At 37.6% G+C, this 26,149-nt stretch overlaps 1 protein-coding gene across 1 annotated transcript in view; it reads left to right on the top strand.

Annotated features, from left to right (window-relative positions):
* Positions 1-4,104: 4,104 nt before the first annotated feature.
* Positions 4,105-26,149, top strand: part of SPIDR (scaffold protein involved in DNA repair) — a 129,530-nt gene continuing 107,485 nt past the window's right edge. The window contains 2 exon segments of the mRNA XM_023730649.1: positions 4,105-4,475; positions 8,423-8,468. Of these exon segments, the coding sequence (XP_023586417.1) occupies positions 8,434-8,468 (35 nt within the window). The 5' untranslated portion in view covers positions 4,105-4,475; positions 8,423-8,433.

Genomic DNA, 26,149 nt, shown 5'->3' with positions numbered 1-26,149 from the left:
GTACTTAAGTCTTACTAAAGTTTCCTTGGTTGCAGGGGAAATCAGCAGAAGGTAAGATGGAGTTGGGGCTCAGACCTGGGCTGATCATTCTGAGTCAAGAAGCTCAATTTTGGAACTCTCACACATTCCCTCCTTTTGACCAAGGGTTTAATTAACATACTTTGATCACTGTTATATAAATGAAATGATGACACACACTTCCTTAGATGGCTGCTTACTTAGGTAAACCTCTAAGACCCCAGACACTATTGTTTAGTAGTTAGGTACCATCTGACCTCTTCACCCTGCCATGGCTTAGCATTCAGCTTCTGTGATCTTAGATGGGGGGTCTTGTGGAGTAAAGCCACATTAGAGGAATAGTTTGACTGTCCAAAAGACTGGTTCAGGGTGTGACCCATTTGGGAGATGTGTCTCATGTATGTACATAATTCTTTTCATAGGCATTAGATTGGTCTTTTTTGTCTGTCTTAGTCATCTAGTGCTGCTATAACAGAAATACCACAAGTGGATGGTTCTAACAAAGAGAAGTTTATTTCCTCACAGTAAAGTAGGCTAAAAGTCCAAATTCAGGGTGTCAGCTCCAGGGGAAGACTTTCTCTCTCTGTTAACCTTCTCATCAATCTTCCCCCAGACTAGGAGCTTCTCCACACAGGGACCCCAGGTCCAAAGGACATGCTCTGCTCCCAGCACTGCTTTCTTGGTGGTATGAGGTCCCCCTGTGTCTCTGCTCGCTTCTCTCTTCTATATCTCAAGAGATTGTCTGAAGACACAATCCAATCTTGTAGATTGAGTCCTGCCTCACTAACACAACTGCCACCCATCCTCCCTCATTAACATCATAGAGGCAGGATTTACAACATATAGGAAAATCACACAATACCAGGAATCATAGCTCAGCCAAATTGATACACACGTTTTTTGGGGACATAATTCAAATCCATAACAAGGGGTAAGGAGGAGTGGGGAGGCAGCCTGTTTAGCAGCTTTATCTGCTGAACTTTTTTTTTTTAATCTCCTTTGTTTCAAGTATTCCCTTAGGCTGATGGGCTTGTATTTTGATGTGAGCAATCTCGAAGGGGAGCAAAAGGGCTTCTAAGAAGTCTATCACTAAGGGGCCATTTTTAATTTGGGTCCCAGAGGATGTTAGGGATCCCTTCTATTTCCATAGCGTAACAAAATCATAAATGACTCTGAAACTATACCTCAAGTCAGTGTACACATTTACTGACCATCCAGTCTGCAAGCCCTCATGAGTGCAATCAGTTCAGCCTGTTGAGCTGAGGTGACTTCAGGAAGGACAGTGCTTTCAAGAACTTCAGTAGAGGTGGTAACAGCATAACCTGTTTGGTAATGAGAGCTGTTGAGGTAAGGTCTTAAATATGACCCATCCCTAAATAGAATCAAATCAAGGTTAAAAAGAGGAGTTTCCTTCAAATCCTTTGTAGGAGACAAAAGTTATGTTGGTTTAAGCAGTCATGTGGGGGATGATTGCTATCATCTGGAGTGGGTAAAAGGGTGGCTGGGTTTAAGCAGGCTACCAAATGTAGCCGAAAGTTAGAGGCAGGCAAGAGAATGATGTCATAAAAAGTCAGCCTGCTAGCTGACAAATGCTATGTTAAAGTGGAGTTTAAAATGGTGGACACTGCATGAGAAACATAAGTATCCAGTAAGTTTCCTAAAACTATATCTGCTGTTGCTTCCACTAGTCTGGCTGTGGCAGCAACTTTCTGAGGCAAGGAGGGTAACCCCTGAGGACTGAATCTAGTTGGAGGCTGTAGTAGCCAACTGGTCTTTGTTGTTCTCCATGTTTCTGAGTGAGCAGCCCTAAGGCATTCCCAGACACCACATGAATGAAAAGCAAAAAGTCTAAATGATAATTAGGGAATCCTAAAGCTGGGCTATTAATTAATGACTCCTTTAATGTCTGTATGGCCTTTTTGCCATCCTCTGAAAACTGAAAGTTATCGGGCTCTGAAGCCTTTAGGTATTGAAACAATGGTTGGACCAGCAAAGATATATTCGCATCTAAGTTCTGCAATATCCACAAAGTCCCAAAAATCCCCTTTGCTGTTTTTTTGTACCAGGGACAGGGAAAGCTAGGATGATTTCTTTTGGAGTCCGTAGTGATTCCCTTTGTTGAGATTATATGTTCTAAATATTTAACTATTGGTTGCAATTTCTCTTTATAGGCTTTGTGCCCACTATCAGCCAAGTGTTTTAACAAAAGAATGCCATCTTCTAGACAAGTTTGTTGAGAATTAGAGTGGAACCGTATATCATCAACGTATTGGAATAAAGTGAATCCATGGGCAAGTTGTTAAGATTTTACAGATCTGCCTGTAAAATCTGAGAAAAATAAGTGATGGACTCGGTGAAGACTTGAGGCATCACAGTCCAAATGTATTGCTAGTCCCCTCAAGTAAAAGCAAATAAATATTAGTGTCTTAGTCATCTAGTGCTGCTACAACAGAAATACCACAAGTGGATGGCTTTAACAAATAGAAATTTATTTATTCACAGTAAAGTAGGCTAAAAGTCCAAATCCAGGGCGTCAGCTCCAGAGAAAGGCTTTTTCTCTCTGTCGGCCTTCACATCAATGTTCCCCGGACTAGGAGCTTCTCCATGCAGGGACCCCGGTTCCAAAGGACATGCTCTGCTCCTGGTGCTGCTTTCTTGGTGGTATGAGGCCCCTTTGTCTCTCTGCTCACTTCTCTCTTTTATATCTCAAGAGATTGTCTCAGGACACAATCCAATCTTGTAGATTGAGTCCTACCTTACTAACAGAACTGCCACCCCTCCTCCCTCGTTAACATCATAGAGACAGGATTTACAACGTATAGGAAAATCACACAATACCAGGAATCATGGCCCAGCCAAATTGATGCACACATTTTTAGGGGGACATAATTCAATCCATGACAATTAGCTATCAGGATGTATACAAATACTGACAACTGCACTGCAAAGATCAACCACTGTAAAGTGAGAGGCTTCAAGGGGTACATTAGAAAGGAGTAAATGTGGATTAGGAACCACAATGAAGTTAATGGCATGTTGATTCTGTACAAACCTCCAGCCATGATTATTGACTTCTTAACAGGGAAAACAGGAGTATTACAGGGGCTAGTACAGGGAGTAATTAAGCCTTTAGTAAGAAAACCCTGAATTATTGGAGTAAGTCTTTCTTTTGCCTCTTGTTTTAAAGGGTACTGAAGGATTTTAGGTAAAGGCTTGGAGGTATCAACTTGAATTATAGTGGGGTCTGCTGACAGCACCCAGCCAACATCTGTGGAAGTTGTGGCCCACAGGTTTGTCATACTAAAAAGAGATAGTCTAAAGAAGTGAAAGGGGCAGAGGAGCTGCCTTCCTGTAGGAGCAAAGTGCTTGCAAGTAACAAAAAGCCTCCTCCTGTGAGGTTCCCTCAATTTCATGGTGACTGTCAGGGAGTTCTAATAATATGTCCCCCTTTTCATTAAACTGTATATGACAATTCCATTTAGCTAGTAAGTCTTTTCCTGTTAAATTAACTGGGGTATTATGACTAAGTAGAAGAGGATGGAGATCTGCCATAGGACCAGAAGATGTCGGAATGGACTTAGAGTGGGCTAGTTTGTTCTTGAGTAGCGACCCCCACAACTTTAGAGGTTCTGGTACTCTGGGGCAGAGGTTTCTGTAAATAAGTGGAGATGATGATGGACAGGGTGACACCAGTGTCAGTTAAAAATTTGCAAGTTTCCCCATTAATTTAAATAATTGTTTCTCCTTGAGGATTTAAAGTCACCACAGGAAAAGCCCTTGTTTTGTCCCTAGATCCCCTTCATTCTGATTTAGATTGAGTTTTGTCTGATGGTAGTTTGCCCATTTTATTCTTTAACTTTATACAATCCTTCTTAGAATGCCCAGGTTTTTTACAATAATAACAAGTACGAGTTTTAGACCTCCAAAGGACTTAAATCCCTTTTGATTAGGAAACTATAATTGCTGTAATTGTAAAGCCATCAATTTTTTAGTCTTGGCAGTTTGTTTAGTTTCTAAGGTTTAAACAAAATCATGAGCCAAGCTAATCAGCTCAGCCATTGGGGTGGCCTTCCAATCCAGCTAATACCTTTTTCCTAAGGCTGAGAGATCAGAGTTAAGGCCAGACACAAAGGCTGCATTAAAAGCTCCTGATGCCCCTGGGGTAAAAGTATCAAGCCCAGAATGTTCAGTAAATATCTGAAGGAGCCTATGTTGGTAATCATAAATACTTTAATCTTTATTCTGTAGACAAGAGTGGATTTTTGTCCAGTCTGTTATAGGGGGAAACGTATAAAGTAATTCCTTCCCTTTTTTTCAGGCTTCTTGGAGCAAATTACCAGCTGCCTTACTTGTATCTAAGGCTAGACTAAGTTGAGGATGTTTCCAATCATCGTGCTCTGACCACAATTGAGTATCCCCAGGGCTTGTGAACATGTGAACCAACTGATATAAATCAGGTAACCCAGCCTGGTAAGCTTCAATAAGGATTTTAAATTCTTCAGCAAATTTATAGGGTTTCTTTTATACATCTGGAAAATCTTTAACAATGCTGTGTAATTCTGTACAGGTCCAAGGACACAGCTGGTTCTTGGGAGTTTCTCTAGTACCAACTCCAGGACCTGGACGTCAGATTTTAAAAGACATTTCAGGGACAAGTTTTTCTTCCTGAGCAGATTCCTTAGAAAAGAAAGGAAGTTCTGAGAGGGTATTAGTAGAGGAGTAAGAAGGTAGGGACGGATACAGAGAGGATATGCCAGCTGAGGAGCAGAGGGAATGGGGTAGGTGCCTAGCATTCTAACTCCTTTTGTCTTTTAGTCAATTTAGAAATAGTATCTTGCATGGACAATAACCTGCTTTCTTGGTGTCTTTCAGAGACTTCTATGTGTCAATCAAAATAAGCATCCCATTGTATTTGCTGAATTCAACAGGCTTTCTTTTCTAATTGACTGCACAGGAAAACTAGTTTGTCTAGGTCAAAAGAACCCCAAATGAGCCACTCATGTTCTAAACTGCCCTTAGTAAAGTCATGCCAGTACTCCAGAAACAGGCAGGTATGGAGGCTGAAATGTTTGTTGATATGAGCAGACATTGTGCCCAAAGGTGGTCCTGCCAAGTCCTTAGAACTGGCATCCCCCGTCACTAAAACAGTGAATTGCATGTGCTAGAAAACCTGAATTTGTGCTAAAGAAAAATAGGTGAGTTCAAACTTAATTGGCCGAGACTTTGGTCCTCCAAAAGTCCATGCTTATTAGATGAGAGTCTTGTTGTCACAGCCACACCGAACTTAATTTGGCAATGAACCCTTCAAAACGCTTAGAGCAAGCTGAAAATGAAAGCAGAAGAGAAAGACAACAATAAATCCCAAACAACTCAACACAAGGAAATGAAGCTTGATTCAAGAGGTGTTTTACCTAGGATGACTCCTGGTAATCTGTGGAGAACGATGAGTTTCAAAGGACTTGTGCTTGGTACTGAAACTCCAGGTCTTCAATATCCTGGAGGCCACCGGAGGAAACGCACCTTCAAATCCCAATCACCTGACACCAGAAAATGCCAAAGAGTAAGAACAAGTACTCTGTTAAAAATAAAAATAAAGAGATTTATTAAAGGTTCAAGACAGTTCGAACCAGGGACACATCTGATCTCACAAAGTGAAACCAAATGCTCCAAAATGGAACAGTTACAGAGGCATTTTGTATGAGTTAAAATACAACATTCTGACTGTAAGTTGCAAGATTAGGGAAGCAGGAGGTGGGATAACTCGAAACAAGGATTTTACAGTGATTGGCTGGAAACACGAATGTAGGCTATTTGGATTGGTTAGTTTAAATACATGAGTAAGGAGGCTTTAAAGGGTGGTCACAAAGTAATTATCTTACCACATTTCCTGAGGGATGATGAAGGGATTTCTGATAAGGGTCTTGTTCTTCATGGTTGACAAAAAAAAAGTTTCACATTCTGAAATCTGGAGTTTAGCATCCGGTTGTTTCTACAAATATTGTCCTTTCTCTCCTCCCACATTCACAACATTCAACTGATATTAAGCATTTTCCTCCTCGACTACCTCTCAAAAGCTGTTTTATATGATTCCAGTTCAAAACTGTGGCCATATCCAGTAGTGTTAATTAAGCAATCCCACTCCACGAGATGGTCAGGATTCCTTCAGTAAGAGCAGAGTATAAGAAAACTGACCCCCAAAAGAAAGATTTATCTACATGTGCCAAGCCCTGCACTCAAGTGAGTCACCTTAAGGTTCACAGCTTTCTAAATTAGGTTCTCCATTCCCATGTTAAAATGAGGAGACTCCAGCTCATAGACTTAAGTAACTTTTGCAAGACCCCAGAGTTACTAACATGGTGCTCCCTCCCCTGGGAAGCTATTTGTATCCCACCGAATATGAGATAATGTGTGGGTGATAGCTGATGATTCAGGAAAAACAAGTCCATCATAGAACCCTTTCCTGCCCAGACCTGTCACACAGCACTGACTTTAGGAGATAGTATTTTCAGTGAGCAGGAAGCCACATTTATTTGCATTAATATGTGCGTAGAATTCTGTGTGTGTTGCTGATAAGCGAAATCTGGTTTGGTCTGTCTGTTGAGTGTCACAGTGTCAAACCAGTTGAACCAGTAGGGACAAGGACTCCACCTCCAGCAGTAGCAGCATACCACTGAGATGGGGCTGGTTGGGCAACACAAGGCAGAGAGCATGTGGGGTGCTGCAAATTCACAAAGCACACTCCGACAAAGAGAAGGGGAAGACTAGTGGTGGTTATAATAATTCTCTAGAGCAAAAGAATTAACAATTACCTATTTCCTTGATTGTTTGAGATAAAGGCAAATGTCAGAGCAAACTTAAGGGAAAGTTGCTTGCCAAGTCCCCACTTGTCCCTTCTCAATACAAATTTAATCTAAATGAGTGAAACTTTGTATTCTCTCTAGTTTTATAAAACAGATGGAGATTTTTGTATTCATCTTGACTTTTGTATACATTAACAAACACTAAACTAAACTGTGTGTAAAGTCTTATCAGTAATAGACTGAGGTATTTAACTTAATTGTGTGAGAAAGGGATCTTCTTACAGGAAACCCTGGGGATTATGCCTCAAGAAATGGAGTCCAGTCCCATTTTCCAGTCCTACTAGCTTTCTGGTTCCAGAGGTTCAACCTCTCAATTTGGATTTTGGATGGAGAGGCAAATTAGGCAAGGGCTGGGGGCTGGGCGTGAGTAGACCTTTGAGGAAGACAACCATTAAAGCACTTCTATCCAAAAGGTTACAATTTGTGGAATGGCACTGTCTATATACAAAAAACAGCGACCGTATGCACCACAGAATGAAACACTGTCCGGTGTATAGGGTCGCTATGAGTCGGAATCGACTCCACGGCACCTAACAACATATACAAAAAAAAACTTTATAAAGTCAGTATAAAAATGTCATTTTTGATATCACATAGCATACTGTTTTAAATGTTGCAATATAATGAAACAGTTACGTTTTGTTCTTGACCACTTGGGACTTGACAAAATTCAATCTTTGCTTATTGTGAATAAAATCTTAAATTGTATAATCAGTTAATAAAATTATTTTCAGATGACTCAATTTAAGAGCATTTCTTCCTCATTATATTACCAGTGTATTTTTCCTTTGATAATCTAGCATAAATTACTTAACATTCTGATCTGAATTGCAAATGATACATGGTATTAATGATGTATTTTTCACACAAACCACCAGAAGAAATACCCTGCACAGACTATGTGTAGTCACCATAGAGACTCTTCCAGTCTGTCATTCACGTAACCGGTTGCCATCGAGTTGATTACAACTCAAGGCGACCCCCTGTGTGTCAGAGTAGAACTGCTCTCCATAGGGTTTTCAAAGGCTAATTTTTCAGAAGTAGATCACCAGGCCTTTCTTCCAAGGTGCCTCTGGGGAGACTCAAACCTCCATCCTTCTGGTTAGCTGCCAAGCACTTAATCATTCGCGCCCTCTAAGGAGTGTTTATTGAGAGCCTGTCGTAGCTCAGATAGCAAACAAAGGAGTAATTTCAAACCTCATGGTTTAAAGGGTGGAGTTAGTAGTTAGCGTGTATGGATTACTGTTTAGTAAGCTTTCCTTATAATGGAGATTTCATGTTTAAGGTGATATTTTAAGTTTTATTTTGTTGAACAACAATAATGTGTTTGTTTCCTTTTCTAACAAAATGCAGACATAATTTAATAGTTATGTCTAAAAGTAACATGGATGTCAGTATTTGTAAAATCAAAAAAGATGCATTTACATTATATCACAATTTTCCCTTGAAAGTTCATGATAATGACAATGAAAAATGTTCCTTTGTGAAACATAATATTTTTCTAATGCATTTTTAATGTTTGATTCTTTCCTATTATTTACCAGACTTTAGCAAAATGAGTTGGTACCCTAGCAACTTCCAAAGGTGCAAGTAAGTTATCCCATCTTTTTCCCATAATTATCCTATTTATATCTAGTGGAATCCTGTTCAAGTTAGCTACTGGTTGTTTTTTTTTTTTTTTCCTCTAAGCAAATTCTTGGAGGTATAATTTACATACAATAAAATTCACCCATTTTAAGTGTGCAATTCAGTAAGCTTTGAAAAATGTGTCCACCATGTAATGCCCACCACAATCAAGACAGACTATTTCTATCACTCCACAAAGTTCCCTTGTGCCCTTTCCTGTCAATTCCTCCTAGCCCTAGACGTAGGCAACTATCTATGTATTTGCTGTCACTATAGATTTGTTTTGCCTTTTCTATAACTTAATGTAAATATCAACTACTGTTCATCTGTTTTTTTTCACTCAACATAGTGTTTTCAAGATTCATCCCTGTTATTGCACATTTCAGTAATTTGTTCCTTTTCATCGTTGAATAGTATTCAGTTGTAAGGATATACCACAATTGATGTATAAATTCATCTGGTTTTGAACATTTGTATTATTTCTGGTTTGGAGTTATTATTTAATAAATTTTCTATGAACATTTGTCTATAATCTTTATGGGAACAGAAGTTTTTCTTTCTTTTGGGAAAATACCTAGAAGTAAGTGAATTGGCCATGTGATAATGGTATATTTAACTTTGTAAAAAAAAAAGTGCCAAACTGTTTTCTGAAGTGACTATAACAAAATGCAAATCAAAACCACTACTTCATACCCATCAGAATAGCTATTATCAGAAAAATGGAAAATATTAAGTTCTGGCAAGGATGTGGGGAAATTGAAACCCTCATCAACTGCTGGTGGGAACGTAAACTAGTGCGGCCACTGTGGAAAACAGTTTGGCATTTCCTCAAAAAGTTAAACATAGAATTACCATATAACTCAGCAATTCCATTCCTATGCATATATACCCAAGATACATGAAAGTAGGACTCAGATACTTGTACACCAGTGTTCATTGTAACATTAGTCACAATCACCAAAAGGTGGAAACAACTCAAGTGTCCATCAACCAATGAATGGATAATCAAAATCTAGTATATACATACAATGGAATCTTATTCAGCCATAAAGAGAAATGAAATTGTAGTACATGCTACAACATAGATGAACCTTGAAAACATTATGCTGAGTGAGATAAGTTAAATACAAAGGTACATATATTGTATGATCCCAATTATTGAAATATCTAGAATAATAAATAATAAACCAAAGTTAACAGTTACCAGGGACTAAGGGTCTAGGGAGGGTATGGAGAATGGGAAGTTATTGCTTAAGGGGTACTGAGTTTCTGTGTGGGATGATGTAAAACATTTGGAAATGGGTAGTGGTGATGGTAGCACAACATGGTGAATATAATTAATGTCACTGAGTTGTGCACTTAAAAATGATTACAATGGCAAGATAAAATATATTTTATCTCAATGAAAGTTTGTAATTTAAAAAAAAGAAAAAAGAACTGTAAAGTGACTATAACATTTTACATTCCCACCTAAAATGTATGAGAGTTCCAGTTTTTCCATATCTTCTCCAATACTTGATATAGTCAGTCTTTTTCACTTTAGTCATCCCAGTGAGTATGTAGTGTTTTGGATTTGCATTTCTCTCATGACTACTGGTATTGTATATCTTTTCATGTGCTTTTGGCCATAAGTATATCTTCTTTGGTGAACTGTTTCTTCAAATCTTCTGCCCATTTTTTTTTTATTTTACAGAACAAATAGTTTCTCATTAAACAATACACATATTGTTTTATGACAATGGTTAACAACCCCATGACATGTCAACACTGTCTCTTCTCAACCTTGGGTTCCCTATTACCAGCTTTCCTGTCCCCTCCTGCCTTCTAGTCCTTGTCCTTGGGCTGTTGTCCCCCATTAGTCTCATTTTGTTATATGGGGCTGTCTAATCTTTGGCTGAATGGTGAACCTCGGGAGTGACTTCATTACTAAGCTAAAAGGGTGTCCGGGGGGCTATATTCTCAGGGTTTCTCCAGTTTCTGTCAGGTCAGTAAGTCTGGTCTTTTTTTGTGAGTTAGAATTTTGTTCTATATTTTTCTCCATATCTGTCTGGGACCCTCTGTTGTGATCCCCGTCAGAGCAGTTAGTGATGGTAGCCGGGCACCATCTAGTTGTACTGGACTCCATCTGGTGGAGGCCATGGTAGTTGTGGTCCATTAGTCCTTTGGATTAATCTTTCCCTTGTGTCTTGTTTTCTTCATTCTCCCTTGCTCCCAAAGGGGTGAGACCAGTGGAGTATCTTAGATGGCTGCTCACAGGCTTTTAAGAACCCAGATGCTACTCACCAACGTAGAATGTAGAACATTTTCTTTATAAATTCTGTTATGCCAATTGAGCTAGATGTTTTCTGAAACCATGGTTCCCACAGCCTTCTTTTGCCCATTTCTTGAATGGATTGTTTGTCTTCTTGTTATTGAATTCTAAGAAGTTTTTTGTTTTTTAATGTATTCTGGATACAAGTCCTTTGTCAGATACATGCTTAACAAATATATTCTCCTAGCTTGTAGTTTGCCTATTCATTTTCATAGTCTTGTCTTTTGAAGAACAGAAGTTTTTTTTAATGTCAAATTGATCTTTTTTTTTTTAATTTGTGCTATTTATGTCCTAATTAGGAAGTCTTTACCTACCCTAAGCTTCCAAAGATTATTCTTGTGTTTTCTCCTAGAAGTTTTATAGTTTTAGCTTTTATGAGTGTGTCTGCAATTCACTTTGAGTTAATTTTTTGTATATAATGTAAGGTAACAGTCAAGGATCATTGCTTTTGTTTTGTTACATATGAATATCCAGTTTTTCCACTACCTCTGGTAGCAGATGTAAAGGGCTAAAATCAGAAGAATTGGTTGGCTATCTGCCTAGGAAGTGGTCATAATCTACTCTGCTACTCTACACTGGTGGTGACCACTTTTCTTTTACACTAGAAAAGCATAGTGGTTTATTCTCAGGAGTGGGTAAACAGAGGGTGCCGAAGTAAAAACACATCTTTCATGAGGATTTATTCAACCCAAAAGGAAAGATGTAAAGATATTGACAGCAGAGGTCCCCAACAATAAAATGGCTAGCCAGATCACCCATACTGTTGTTCATGGTTGACCAAGCCCCACCCACTCACTCAGAGGTTCCAGGAAGCTTGTTAGAGCCCAGTCCTTAAATAGCAGACAGACAGGGTCCTGAATAAAGCTTTTCAAATGAAGTTACAGATACTGCAACCATGAAACAAAAGAGGACACTATCAAGGGGGAATAAAGCAACTTTCAGAGCTTAAAAGAGCTCTTCAAAATTAAAAATATGAAAACTAGAAATTGTAAAAAAGCTGATTTAGAAGTGTTGGAGGAAACTCCCAGAAAGAAAGGAAGAAAGAAGTGAAAAATACAAAATAAAAGTTGAGAAAATTAACAGACTGGTTTCTGGTATCCAATGACCAGATTGGAAGAAGAGAAAAAAAGGACGGGAGAAAATATCAATTAAAAGACACAGGGAAATCTCTCAGAAGTAGACATGATTCCACACTGAAGGGACTCACCAAGAATACCACTTGCCCAGTGGATGGAAGCAGGCACCAATGCGTATCGCATGCAATGTCAGTATTCTGAGGACTGTAAAAGACCTCAGCTTCCAGAGAGAAGGGAGGAAAAACAGAATTGGACTCATATTGCCTTCAAAATTCTGAAGAAAAATTACTTCCAATCTAGAAATCTATACCCAGCCAAACTGCCCATAAAGTTAGAATACATAATAGACAATTTCATACATAGTGTCAAAATTTTTATCTCCAATGTCCCCCCTTTCAGGAAGCTAGAAAATGTGAGCCTCTAAATTGAGAAAGTCCGTTAAGAAACGAAGATATGGAATATAAGAATTAGGAGATCCAACATAGAAAAGCAGCAAAGAGAATCCCCCGGATTTTGGTGATGAGAGATCCCAGTATTACTGTTATGCCCCAGGTATAGATGGTAGCCAGTCCAAAGTGGAACAGAGCAAAAGGCTCCAGGAGAGCCTTCTTCAGGATAAAATACCTGTAAGGGTTCAATATCCTGAGAGAAGATTTTGATAACTGGCAGAGGTTTGGTGTAGAATTAGTGATAAGAACATAGGAAACTAATTTAAAAAATGTATATAGGTGTCTTTAGCTGGGTTTTATAGAGAAGCAATACCACTGAAGCGTATGTATATATATAGAGAGAGAAATTTATCTCAAGGTGATGGCTTATGCAGTTGTAGAGGCTGGAAAGTTCCAAGCCTGTGGGTCAGGGGTCAGGCATCAGACCTCAGGCTGGAGGCTTCTCCTGACTCACATAGCTGCAGGGGCTGATGAACACAAGATCCACAGGTCAGATGGCAAGTTGCTGGCTCACAGCTGCGAAGGCTGAGGAATCCAAGACCGGCAAGTAAGACAGCTGCTGGCCCAGGTCCCAAGAACTGGAGGTCAGATGCTGACGAGCTGAATGCAGGAGCCAGAGCAGAGCAAAAGCCAGTGAGCTTTGCCAGAAAATCCACATGTATTGGATGCAGGCCACACCCCCAAGGAAACTCCCTTTCACCTGATTGGCTACTCATAGTGGTCTCATCATGGAGGTGATTACATTGTATCAGATCTCATCTTGGAGATGATTACATCATTATACGACTGCCAAACTATATCATAACTGCCGAACCACTGAGAATCATGGCACAGCCAAACTGACACACAGTCTTAATGATCACAATAGGAAAGACAAAGTAATCATGTTTTATTATATAAAGTTATCCATATATATATATATATATATATATATATACACACATACATACAAAATCTTCCTAAATTTGGAAATTTTATGACGTCTTTTCAACTCATGGGTCAAATTAAAAAAAAAAAGACATATCAAAACTTATGGATTGCAGTGATAGGGAATTTATAGCCTTATATAATGTGTATATATGTGTGTTATCTGTATATATAAGATATATAGATATACATATGCATATATATACATATATATTTATATATATACACATATATATCTTGATATATATATATAGCTTGATTTCTCATTTAATGTGCTCCGTATGATACTGATTCTTTGAAATTCATTGAGACTTGCTTTATGGCAAAGTATATGCTCTTTTTATAAACTTCACGTGTGCTTGAGAATGCACTTTCTCTAGTTGTTGGCAGTTTCTCCTATTGTTTATCCAGTAAATCAAATTTGTTAGGTGTATGCAATTTTTCTAAATCTTTACTTAATTTTTCCTCTGATTGACCAATCAATGATTGGGAGAGGTGTGTTGAAATCTCCCATAATGATAGTGAATTTGTTCATTTCTCTCTGGTTTAACAGCTTATGCTTTATATATTTTGAGACTATTAAGAGCACAAAGATTTAGAATTGTATGCCCTCCTAGTAAATTAAATCTTTTTATCAATATTAGTGACCTCTCTGTTTTGTGCTTTCTCCTGAAATCTGTTTTGTCATTTGTTTACTCTCAAAACCACCTCCTCGGCTTTTTGTTTGTTTGTTTTTTGCTTAATATTTGCCTGGAACATTTTTTCCACCCTTTTACTTTGAATCTTCCTGTGTTTTGTCAACAGTTTATTTTTATTTATTGGTAGACATTTTTCTTCCTTCTTTCCTCCCTTCCTTCCTTATCACAAGCTCTTTTTTAAATTGTGGTAAAATACATACAATAAAAAATTGCCATGTTAACCATTTTAAAAATTTTTATAATTTATTTTTGTTGTTGAGAATACACAAAGCAAAACACACATCAACAATTTCTACATATACAATTCAGTGTATCAATTCCATTCTTTGAGTTGTGCGACCATTCTTACTGTTTCCAAGTTATTCCTCTGCCATTAGCATAAACTCACTGCCAAGTTCCCTATCTATAGAGTTGCTGTTGTCAATTTGATCCCACACAGATAGATCTTAAAAGAGTACAATGCTCAAGGCAGACGTTCTTTGCTAGTTAAGCTAAACTATTGTTCATTTATTTGGTTGTTTTTTTAATATTATGTTTTAGGTGAAAATTTGCAAAGCAAATTAGGTTCCCATTTAACAGTTTTTATACAGATTCTGTGACATTGGTTACAGTTTTCACGATGTGTCAGCATTCTCATTATTTCCATTCTGTTTGTTCTGTTTCCATTGATCTAGCTTCCTTTCCCCTCCTTGCCTTCTCATCTTTGCTTTTGGGTAAATGTTGACTGTTTGGTCATGTATAGTTGATAGTTTAAGGGAGCACATTGCTCACTGGTGATATTGTTTATTTTATAAACCAATCTATTATTTGACTGAAAGGTGACCTCCAAGAGTAGCTTCAGTGCCAAGTTCAAAGGAATCTTAGGACAATAGTCTTAGGGGTTATTATTTGGTTTTAAGAAGACTTCAGGGAATATTTTTGGTTTAAGGTTTAAAGATTATCTCAGGGTAGTAGTCTTAGAGGTTCATCCAGACTTCATGGCCCCAGAAAGTCTGGAGTCTGTGACAATTTTAAATTCTGTTCTGCATTTTCCCCCTTTTGATCAGGATCCTTCTATAGAATCGTTGATCAAAATGTTCAGTAATGGTAGCCAGGCACCATCTAGTTCTTCTGGTCTCATGACAAAGGAGGTAGTTATTCATGTAGGCAATTAGCCACACATTTCATATCCTCCTCCTATTTCCGACTTTCCTTCTTCCTCTATTGCTGCAGGCAAATAGAGACCAAGTTTACATTTCTTTAACATTAATTACGTTCACCATGTTGTGCAACCATCACCCCCACCCATTTCCAAAAGTTTTTCGTCACCTCAAACAGAAATTCAGTACCCCTTAAGCAATAACTCCCCACCCCCACCCCCTTCTCCTCCCAGCCCCTGTTAACCACCAGTATAATCTATAAGAATCAACATAAATCCAATCCCCGAAAATGTGAAGATTTATCAGATCTCCACTTTCCCACTTCTCAATCATCCCTGACACTAGCCGCCCATGCAGCCCTCTCTATTTCTGATCCTAGCCACCTAGAGCTAGGTCAGATTTCACAAGTTAAAAGGACACCATCCTTCAGACTGCCAAATAGGCAGAAGCCAGCCACAAGTTTGGGAGTCCACACAACACCCTTACTTCTGACCTGCTGACTGCAAATTCAAGGTTTTCCCACTGCCCCTCCAGAATGCCAGCTGGAAGTTTGGGGGCCTCCCCTGGGCTCCCTCACTTCCACCTGCTGGTTCCCACTATTTCTTTGGGTTTGATAATTCACTTGAATGATTCATAGAACTCACAGAAAGTACTATACTTATGATACGGATTTATTATAGCAAAGGATACAGATAATCAGCATGGGACCAGGTCCGAGAGGGTTCCCAACGTGAAGCTTCCACGTCCCAAAAAGAACATATGTATCGATGTCTTTCACCAGCCAGTAGGCTCTTGGAGCTTCGGTGTTCACAACTTTTATTGATTTCATTAGATAAGCATTATTGATTAATCATGCTTCCCTCCCTCCCTGAGGTCAGCTGATATCAGGCTATGTGGTAGTCTTTCTGATCAGGCCATGCCCTCCCTCTACCCCTGCATTTGCCCTCTCCAGACACTTCACATAAGTGATATCACACAATATTTGTCCTTCTGTGCCTCACTTATTTCACTCAGCACAATGTTCCCAAGGTTCATGCATGTTGTAGTATGTATCAGAACTTCATTTCTCTTTATGGCTGAGTAATACTTCATTGTGTGTACACATCACATTGTGTGTGTGTGTGCATGTGGTAAATATATAGGTAACAAAACATTTGCCACTTCAACAACCTTCACATGTATATACACCACATTTTGTTTGTCCATTCATCTGTTGATGGACATTTGGGTTGTTTCCACTCTCTAGCCACTGTTAACAGTGCTGCAGTAAACAGTGATGTACCAGTATCTGTTTGAGTCCCTGCTTTCAAGTCTTCAATGTATATACCTAGAAATGGAATCACCAGATCATATGGCAACTCCATGTTAAACTGTCTTTTAACTGACAACTTTAAATAATTTCTATTCTATTTGTAATGTACTCAAAGTTGTTTTCACCATTTTACTTATTATTTTACAATTCCTCCTTTTTCCTTGTCTTTTCTTATTTGTTTGTTTACCTATATTTCTTTTTTCATTTTTCCCTCTAGTGATTTGGAACATATACACCCTATTTCTGTTCTTTTGGATGTTATCCTTGAAATTTTACCACATGTACATGGGTGGTACAAACTACTGAAAGGTTGGTGGTTCACATCCACCCAGAGGAGACTCAGAAGAAAGGCCTGGTGATCTACTTCTGAAAGATCACAACTACTGAAAACCCTATGGAGTGCAGATCTACTCTAAGTTTTGACAGCACTTTTTTTTTTTTTTTTTTTTTACTAAATGAAGCCTAGAGTTACTATCTTAATCTCCCTCCTGAGGACTTTGGAACATTTGGACTCCAGTAACCCCCATTTGATTTATGTGCTATCCATTTCCAGTTTTACAGCTCTCCAAGCTTTAGTTATTATTATTGGTGGTGGTGTTATATTTTCTCACCATTTTTATTTTGATATGTCTATATTTTTGCTCATTAGTCCTTATTGTATCTCAGACCTTTATCTGAGATCATTTTCCTTTTCCCTAAAGTACCCAGTTTAAAAATTACTTTAGTAATTAGTAAATATTTTAGGCTCTGTAGACAAGAAAATGCCCTTAATTTTTCATTATCTTTTTATATCTTTATTTTACCATTATCCTTGAAATTTAATTTTGTTGGTACACAGTTCTGAGGTGGCTTTCAGAATTTTGAAAATATTCTGCTGTCTTCTGGCTTCACTCATTGCAATTATGAAGGCTGATGTAAATCTAATTTTCATTCCTTTGTAGGTGTTCTGTCTTTTCTCTCAGCGTACTTTTAAAATCTTCTCATTACCTTCGATGTTCTATAGTTTCATTGAAGTGTGTATATTAGAACGGATTTCCTTTTAGTTGTCTTATTTGATAATTGTTCTGCTTCCCGTGTCTTTGTATTTATCTCTTCCATCAGTTGGGGAAAATTCTCAGTTATTAGACCTACAAATTATCACTTCTCTGTCCTCTTCTGGGACTCCTATATCTAGACATATGTTAGACCTTCTCATTCTGTCCTCTGTATTTCTTCATCCTTTCTGATATTTTCTATCTCAAATCTCTAGCTGCATTCTGGGTAATTTGCTCAGATATATAACCCAGTTTACATATTATCTCTTCAGGTGTATTTGTTAGACCTATTTTTTTTTTATATCAATAACTTTCCTTTCTGAAAGTTCTACTTGATTCTTCTGTAAATCTCCCAAGTCATACCTGATAGTGTCTTGTCTCTTATTTAATTTTCATTATTTCACTTTTTCAAAATAGTTATTCTGTATTTCATATCCATTCATTTCAATATTTTGAGTCCTCAACAAGTCTATTGTTACTTATTCTGACTCTTCCTACGTAATGGTTTGTTTCCTTGTGTTTGGTGATATTTATTTGAGCACATTTTTGTTAGCTCTTACTTTGTGGCAAACTAGTGATCTAATTAAAGGTGCTTTCTTTCAGACATGATTTACCTTTCCCCTCTACTGAGAGCAAGGGTACCCTGTGGATCTGGAGACATAATCAGGGATTTTAGAGTTCTACGCCCTTTGCCAAAACAGTGCTTAAAGTTCATTGCTTCAGACTTAGTTTTACTTTATTCATTGTTCATTTGTTTGTTTGATTTTTGTCCATTGAAGGTTTTGCTTCATACAAATCCAGCAAACCAATAAAAATCCACATTAAGTATGATCTATTTGTTTGCTTGCTTGCTTTTTTGTTTATTTGTTTTGAGTAGAAGGGCCCTTTGAAGTATTTAGGACCCCATACTATTGGAAACAGAAGTATGTAGCTTACTCCATCAGTCAGCTGTAAATGGCATTTATAAAAATTAATGTAAACACTAAATGTTGATCTATTTAAAGTAACAAATGACTATTTTGGGAAGAATTGAAATGGAAATATGTGTAGTGTGAATAGGGAGAAGAAAGAGCTAAATCCTTGTCTTCCATAAAAGAAAGTAAATAGATTATGAGAAATTCAGAGAAATCAAGAAGTATCAATATAAGCATATTATTGGGAAACATGAAGGTTAATACCTAAATAATCAGCTAAAAAAATGAAAGTGGTTGCCTCTGAAAAGGATAAATGGGGGAAGGGTGCAGAAGACCATAGCTTTTCATAACAAAACTTGTAGAACTATTTTTTTCTTAAATTGTATGCATATAAAAATTAAAACTAAAAAAGTTTAATATAAAAAGGGTTATTACAGAATTCTATGTGTCTTAGTTACCTAGTGCTGCCGTAACAGAAATACCACAAGTGGGTGGCTTTAAAGAACAGAAATTTATATTCTCACAGTTCAGGAGGCTGGAAGTTGAAATTCAGGGTGTGGCTCTAGCTAGAGGTCCTTCCTTTTCTATTTCAGCCTCTAGTAGCTGGAACAATCCTTAGCATTCCTGGCCATATAGATGCATCTGTATCCATCATCTGTCTTCCTTTTCCCCCTGTGTCTCTGAACTGTTCCCAAAATGATCTTTTTCTTTTCTTGGAAGGCAACAGTTGTTTGCAACCGAGCAGCTTCATTGACCCATTTCCTGCTTAGTTGCACTTCTACAATTCCTGTAGAATTCCAGGAGGGAAACAGTTTTTCTTCATTTCATTCTGTCTCTGTCCCTTTCAGTCTGGATGAAGTAGTTGGTTAGATCATAGATTGATTAGATCAGTCTTTTGATAAAAGGATTAGGGTCACAGGCCTAATCACTTTAGCAAAAGATTGTGTAGCCACACCTTGGTATCAGTTCTATGAAATACTTTCTTAATTTGTATAATAGAATTTGCCAGATCTTTAAGTTCTAGTTTATTTTTGCACAGTTCATTTCTAAATATATCTCTTTCCTTCCACATTTTATGATTATCAGCAAGGAGAAACGACGCTGCCCCTCTAAGATCTGACTTAGAAAACTCCTCGGCTAAATATCAAAGTTTATTGCTGATAAGTTCTACTTTCCACAAAACATTCCAACATAATTCAAACAAGTTCTTTGCCTTTTTATAATAAGAATGGTCTTTCCTCTAGTGTCCAATCACATGTCCATCATTTTCTTTTAAAGCCTCACCAGAGCACATTTAATCTTTACAACATTCTGTCAATGGCAATAGAAGCTTTCTCTATAGGATTCCTCATTTCCTTCTGAGCCCTCATCACAATTGTCCTTAATGTCTGTAATTCTGCCAACAGCCTCTTCAAGGCAATATAAGCTCTTACTATCAAGTGCATCCACATTTCCCTACTTTCTACCCATTGCCCAATTCTAAATCTTCTTTCATAGTTTTAGGTGTTTATTACAGCAGCACCCTACTTTTTGGTACCAAATTCTGTCTTAGTTACCCAGTTCTGCTGTAACACAAATACCACAAGTGGGTGGCTTTAAAGGACAGAAATTTATTTTCTCAAAGTTCTGGAGGCTAAAAGTTCAAATAAGGATCTCATCCATATTGATTCGTTCCTTGTCGGTAGCCACGGGTATTCCTTGGTTCCTTGGTTTATAGACAATCTTCACATGCATCTGTCTTCCCCCGTATGTGTGTGTCCATGTGTCTATTCTGCAATTTTTATAACTCAGAAGTTCTTATATTTAGGATCCACCCTACTCTGGTGTCACCTCATTAACATAACAAAAGCCACCCCCATATCCAACCAGGATCACATTTATAGGTACAGGGGCTAGGTATTCAACACATGTTTTAGGAGGACACATTCAATCCATAACATAATTCTATGCTAAAAAAGAAGTCTATGAAATAATTGGATAGATCATGGAACTATAGTGAAGAATATAAGTTAATCTTCACGATTATGAAATGAACAAAATGAATCCCTAGAGCTCTTTAAAAATTTGTTTTCTAAAGTAGATAAAATGGAACTCATCGAAATTCCAAACTTTTGTACTTCAGAAGACATTCTTAAAATGAGAAGACAAACTATAGACTGAGAGAAAATACTTGCAAGACACACAACCAATTTAGGACATATCCAGACTATATAAAGAACTCTTCCAACTCAATAATAAATAGAGAAACAACCCAATTAAAAAAATGGGCAATAGATACAAACACTTCACCAAAAAAGATACAGAAAAGCCTAATAAGCACATGGAAAGATGCTCAATCTCATTAGTGATTAGGAAAATGCAAATCAAAACCACAATGAGCTGTCATCTCACCCCTGCTAAAATGGCACTGATCAATAAAATAGAAAACAACAAATGTTGGCAAGGATGTGGTAAGATTAGAATTTATCCATTGCTGCTGGGACTGTAATATGGTACAACCACTGTGGAAAATGGTATGACAATTCCGGAAGAAAACTAGAAATAGAACTACTTTATGATCCAGCAATCCCATTCCTAGGTATATACTCTAGAGACATACTAGAAGTGGCATGAACAGGCATATGCTCACCTATGTTTATTGCAGAGAGCCTTGGTGGGACAGTGGTTAAGTGCTCAGCTACTACCTAAAAGATCAGCAGTGTGAACCCACCAGCTGTTCCATGGGAGAAATATGTGGCAGTCTGCTTTCCAGCTTGGAAACCCTATGGGGCAGTTCTACTCTGTTCTATAGGGTTGCTATGAGTCGGAAGCAACTTGATGGCAACAGGTTATGTTCACTGCAGCACTATTCACATTAGCAAAAAGATGAAAACAACCTAAGTGCCCATCAACAGATGAATAGATAAGCAAAATGTGGTATATACATACAGTGGAATACTATGCAACCATAAAGAATAATGATGAGTCCTTGAAACATAACATGGATGGATCTGCAGGACGTTATGCTGACTGAAATAAGTCAGTCACAAAAGGGCACATATTTGTATGATCCCACTTTTATAAAAAGACAAAAATATGTATACATACAGAAACCAACATTCATTGGTGGTTATCAGGGATGAGTGGGTGGGGAGAGGGGGAATCACTCTTTAGATAGTAAACGCTTGTTATTTTTGGTGATAAGAAAGGTGACACTACATGTGAGTGAAGTGCCCACAGTTTGACCAAGGTTAAAAAAAAAAAGTCACTAAAAAGTACACACAAAAAAGGACTTTTTGGTAAATGCTAGAAACCAAAACCAAACCCATTCCTGTCGAGTCGATTCTGACTCATAATGACCCTAGGACATACATAATTTTGCAACAACAACCAAAAAATATAGGTGTGGTTATATATGTATGTATGCATATATGTGTATAGGTATGTATGTGTGCGTGTACATGTGTACATATATACATGTAGCTATGTGTATATACGGAGCCCTGGTGATACAGTGGTTAAGAGCTCAGCTGCTAACCAAAAGGTCAGCAGTTCAAATCCACCAGCTGCTTCTTGGAAATCCTATGGGGCAGTTCTTCTCTATCCTATAGAATGGCTATGAGCTGGAATAACCTCGATGGCAACAAGTTAATGAATGTGTATATATGTGTGTGTGTGCATACATGTATGTGCAAATATATAATAAAGCACATAGGGGCACAGTTACGAATACTTCTTAGACATAAACAAATGCCTCACGGGATTGGTTTTCTGGGTTTGAAGACTTAGGACCATAGTCTCGTGAGACAGCTAGGTCAATTGGCATAATGCAGTTCACAAAGTTTATGTTCTACATCCTAGTTTGATGAGGAGTGCCTTGGGCCTTAAAATCTTGTGAGAGCCACCTAAGATACAATGATCAATCTCTCCTCATTCAGAAAAAAAAAGAAGAAAGAAGGAAACCAAAGACTCAGTGAAGCAGCTAGTCTAGAGGTCTAACAGTCTACACGAACCATGACCTCATCCACACTGAGACCAGAAGAACTAGATGGTGACCTGCTACCACTACTGACAATTCTGATCAGGGCCACAGTAGATGTATCCTGATACAAGGGGAGAAAAAGTCCACGCTGACTGGACCAGATGAGACTAGAGGAATCCCTGACTGTCTCCCTAAGATACTCCATAAACCTTGAAATGAAACTACCCCCTGAGGTCACCTTTCAGCTAAATAATAGAATACTACTAGTGAGTACTGTATACCTTTGAAAAAATAATCTGCATGAGACCAAATGGTCAACAATTACTCTAAAGCAAAGATGGGAAAGAAAGGGGAAGGTGAAACCACATTACTGGAAGTGAAACATCCAGAAGGGAATTAATGGGAATGTTAACACATTGTGAAAAATTTAACCAATGTCTCTTAACAGTTTGTTTAGTAATTATTAAATGGGAACCTAATTTGCTTTGTAAATTTTCACCAAAAACACAATAAAACATTATTTAAACACACACACAATGAGATACCACATTACACACACTAGAGTAGCTATAATCAAAAAACATGGACAGGACACAGGGCCAAGATGGCAGAGTAGTCAGATGCTTCCTGTGGTCCCTCTTACAACAATGACCTGAAAAAACAGGTAAATCAATTATATATGACAATGTAGGAACCCTGAACATCAAAGGCAAAGTTGAGGAATCAGACTGAATGGCAGGGGGAGGAAGAGACGGTTTGGAAGCAGCGAGGAGTTGCCAGACCTAACCCGGCAGGAGCTGGTGCCCTTCAGGCCAGATCGGATCACAGCAAACAGAAATCCAAAAGACTAACAATAAAATTTCAGAATTAGACAACTCAATAGAAAGTCATAGGAGCAGAATTGAGGCAATGGAAGTCAGAATTAGTGAGAATGAAGATAAAGCACTTAACACTAACTTATTTGAGGAAAAATTAGATAAAATAATTTTTAAAAATGAAGAAAAGTTAAGGGACAGTATCAAGAGGAATAACCTATGAGTGATAGAAGCACCAGAACGGGGTGGGGGGTGGGGGATAAAAGAAAATACAGAGAGAATTGTTGAAGATTTGTTGGCAGAAAACTTCCCTGATATCATGAAAGATGAGAAGATATCAATCTAAGGTGCTTATTGAACCCCACATAAGGTGATCCCCAAAGAAAGTCACAGACATATTATAATCAAACTTGCCAAAACCAAAGATAAAGAGAGAATTTTAAGAGTGGCTAGGGATAAATGAAAAGTCGTCTACAAAGAAGAGTCAATAAAACTAAGCTCAGACTACTCAGCAGAAACCATGCAGGCAAGAAGGCAATGGGATGACATATATAAAGCCTTGAAGGAAAACAACTGCCAGCCAAGAATTATATATCCAGCAAAACTGTCTCTCAAATATGATGGCAAAATTAGGGCATTTCCAGATAAACAGAAGTTTAAGGAATTTGCAAAAACCAAACCAAAATAAGAAAATATACTAAAGGGAGTCCTCCAGTTAGAAAATCAATAATATCAGATAACACCCCAAGACTAGAATACAGGACAGAGCAACCAGATATAAACACAGATAGGGAAGTCACAAAAACAAATTCAAGCTAAAAACTGAAAATAGGGAAACAGAGATATCAATCTGTAAAAGATAACAACATCAAGACAAAAAAGAGGGACTAAAAAATGTAGTCATAGATCTTTCATATGGAGAGGAAGTCAAAGCAATATAAAGAAATGAAAGACTGGTTTAAACTCAGAAAAACAGGGGTAAATATTAAGGTAACCACAAAGGAAACTAACAGTCCTACACATCAAAATAAAAAACATGAAAAACACAAAGACCCAGCAAATATAAAATCAACAACAATGAAAAAGATAAAAAGAAAATACACAAAGAAAAATGACTCAGCACAGAAAATTAAGTGGAACAAAGAAACTGTCAACAACACACAAAAAAAGACATCAAAATGACAGCACTAAACTCATACCTATCAGTAATTCCGCTGAATGTAAATGGACTAAATGTACCAGTAAAGAGACAGAGAGTGGCAGGCTGGATAAAAAAAAACAGTATCCATCTGTATGCTGCCTACAAGAGACACACTTTAGACTTAAAGACACAGACAATCTAAAACTCAAAGGATGGAAAAAAATATATCGAGCAAACAACAATCAAAAAAGAGCAGGAGTGGCAATATTAATCACTGACAAAATAGACTTTAAAGTAAAACCCACCACAAAGGATAAGGAAGGACACTATATAAAGATTAAAGGGTCAATACACCCGGAGGACATAACCATAATAATATTTATGCACCCAACGACAGGGCTCCAAAATAAATAAAATGAACTCTAACAGCATTGAAAAGAGAAATAGACAGCTCCATAATAATAGCAGGAGACTTCAACACACCACTTTCGGTGAAGGACAGAACATCCAGAAAGAAGCTCAATAAAGACACGGAAGATCTAAATGCTACAATCAACCAACTTGATCTCGTAGACGTATACCAAACACTCCACCCACCAGCAGCCAAGTATACTTTATTTTCCAACACACATGAAACACTGTCCACAATAGACCACGTTAGGCCATAAAGCAAGCTTCAACAGAATCCAAAACATCGAAATATTACAAAGCATCTTTTCTGACCATAAACCCATAAAAGTAGAAATTAGTAACAGAAAAAGCAAGGAAAAAAATCAAACACATGGAAACTGAATAATACCTTGTTCAAAAACTACTGGGTTACAGACCAAATCAAGGCTGGAATAAAGAAATTCACAGAATCAAATGAGAATGAAAACACACCCTACCAGAATCTTTGGGACACAGTAAAAGCAGTGCTCAGAGGTCAGTTTATAGCAATAAATCCACACATCCAAAAAGAAGAAAGGCCAAAATCAAAACATTAACCCTACAATTCGAACAAGTAGAAAGAAAGCAGCAAAAGAAGCCCTTGAGCGCCAGAAGAAAGGAAATAATAAGAATTAGAGCAGAATTAAATGAAATAGAGTACAGAAAAACAATTGAAAGAGTTAACAAGACCAAAAGCTGATTCTTTGAAAAGATCAACAAAATTGATAAACCATTGGCCAAACCGACAAAAGAAAACAGGAGAGGAAGCAAATAACCCATGTAAGAAATGAGATGGGTGATATCATAACAGACCCAACCGAATTTAAAAGAATCACAACAGAATACTTTGAAAAATTACACTCTGACAAATTTGAAAACCTAGAAGAAATGGACACATTTCTAGAAACTCACTACCTACCTAAACTAACCCAAACAGAGGTAGAAAAACTAACAACCTATAACAAAAGAAGAGATTGAAAACTAATTTAAAAACTCCCCACAAAAAAAAAAAGCCCTGTCCCGGACAGTTTCACTGCAGAATTCTACCAAACTTTCAGAGAAGAGTTAACACCACTACTACTAAATGTATTTCAGAGCATAGAAAAGGATGGAATATTCCCAAACTCATTCTATGAAGCCAGCATAACCCTGATACCAAAACCAAGTAAAGATACTACAAAAAAAGAAAATTACAGACCAACATCTCTCAGGAACATTGTCGCAAAAATCCTCAACAAATTCTACCCAGTAGAATTCAACAACATATCAAAAAAATAATTCACCATGATTGAGTGGGATTTATACCAGGTATGCAGGGATGGTACAACATTAGAAAAACAATCAGTGTAATCCATCACATAAATAAAACAAAAGACAAGAACCACATGATCTTATCAATTGATGCAGAAAAAGCATTTGACAAAGTCCAACACCATTCA

The sequence above is a fragment of the Trichechus manatus genome, unplaced genomic scaffold (assembly GCF_000243295.1).
Source record: "Trichechus manatus latirostris isolate Lorelei unplaced genomic scaffold, TriManLat1.0 scaffold00038, whole genome shotgun sequence".
NCBI classification, from domain to species: Eukaryota; Metazoa; Chordata; class Mammalia; order Sirenia; family Trichechidae; genus Trichechus; species Trichechus manatus.
This window is presented reverse-complemented; position numbering and strand designations above follow the sequence as displayed.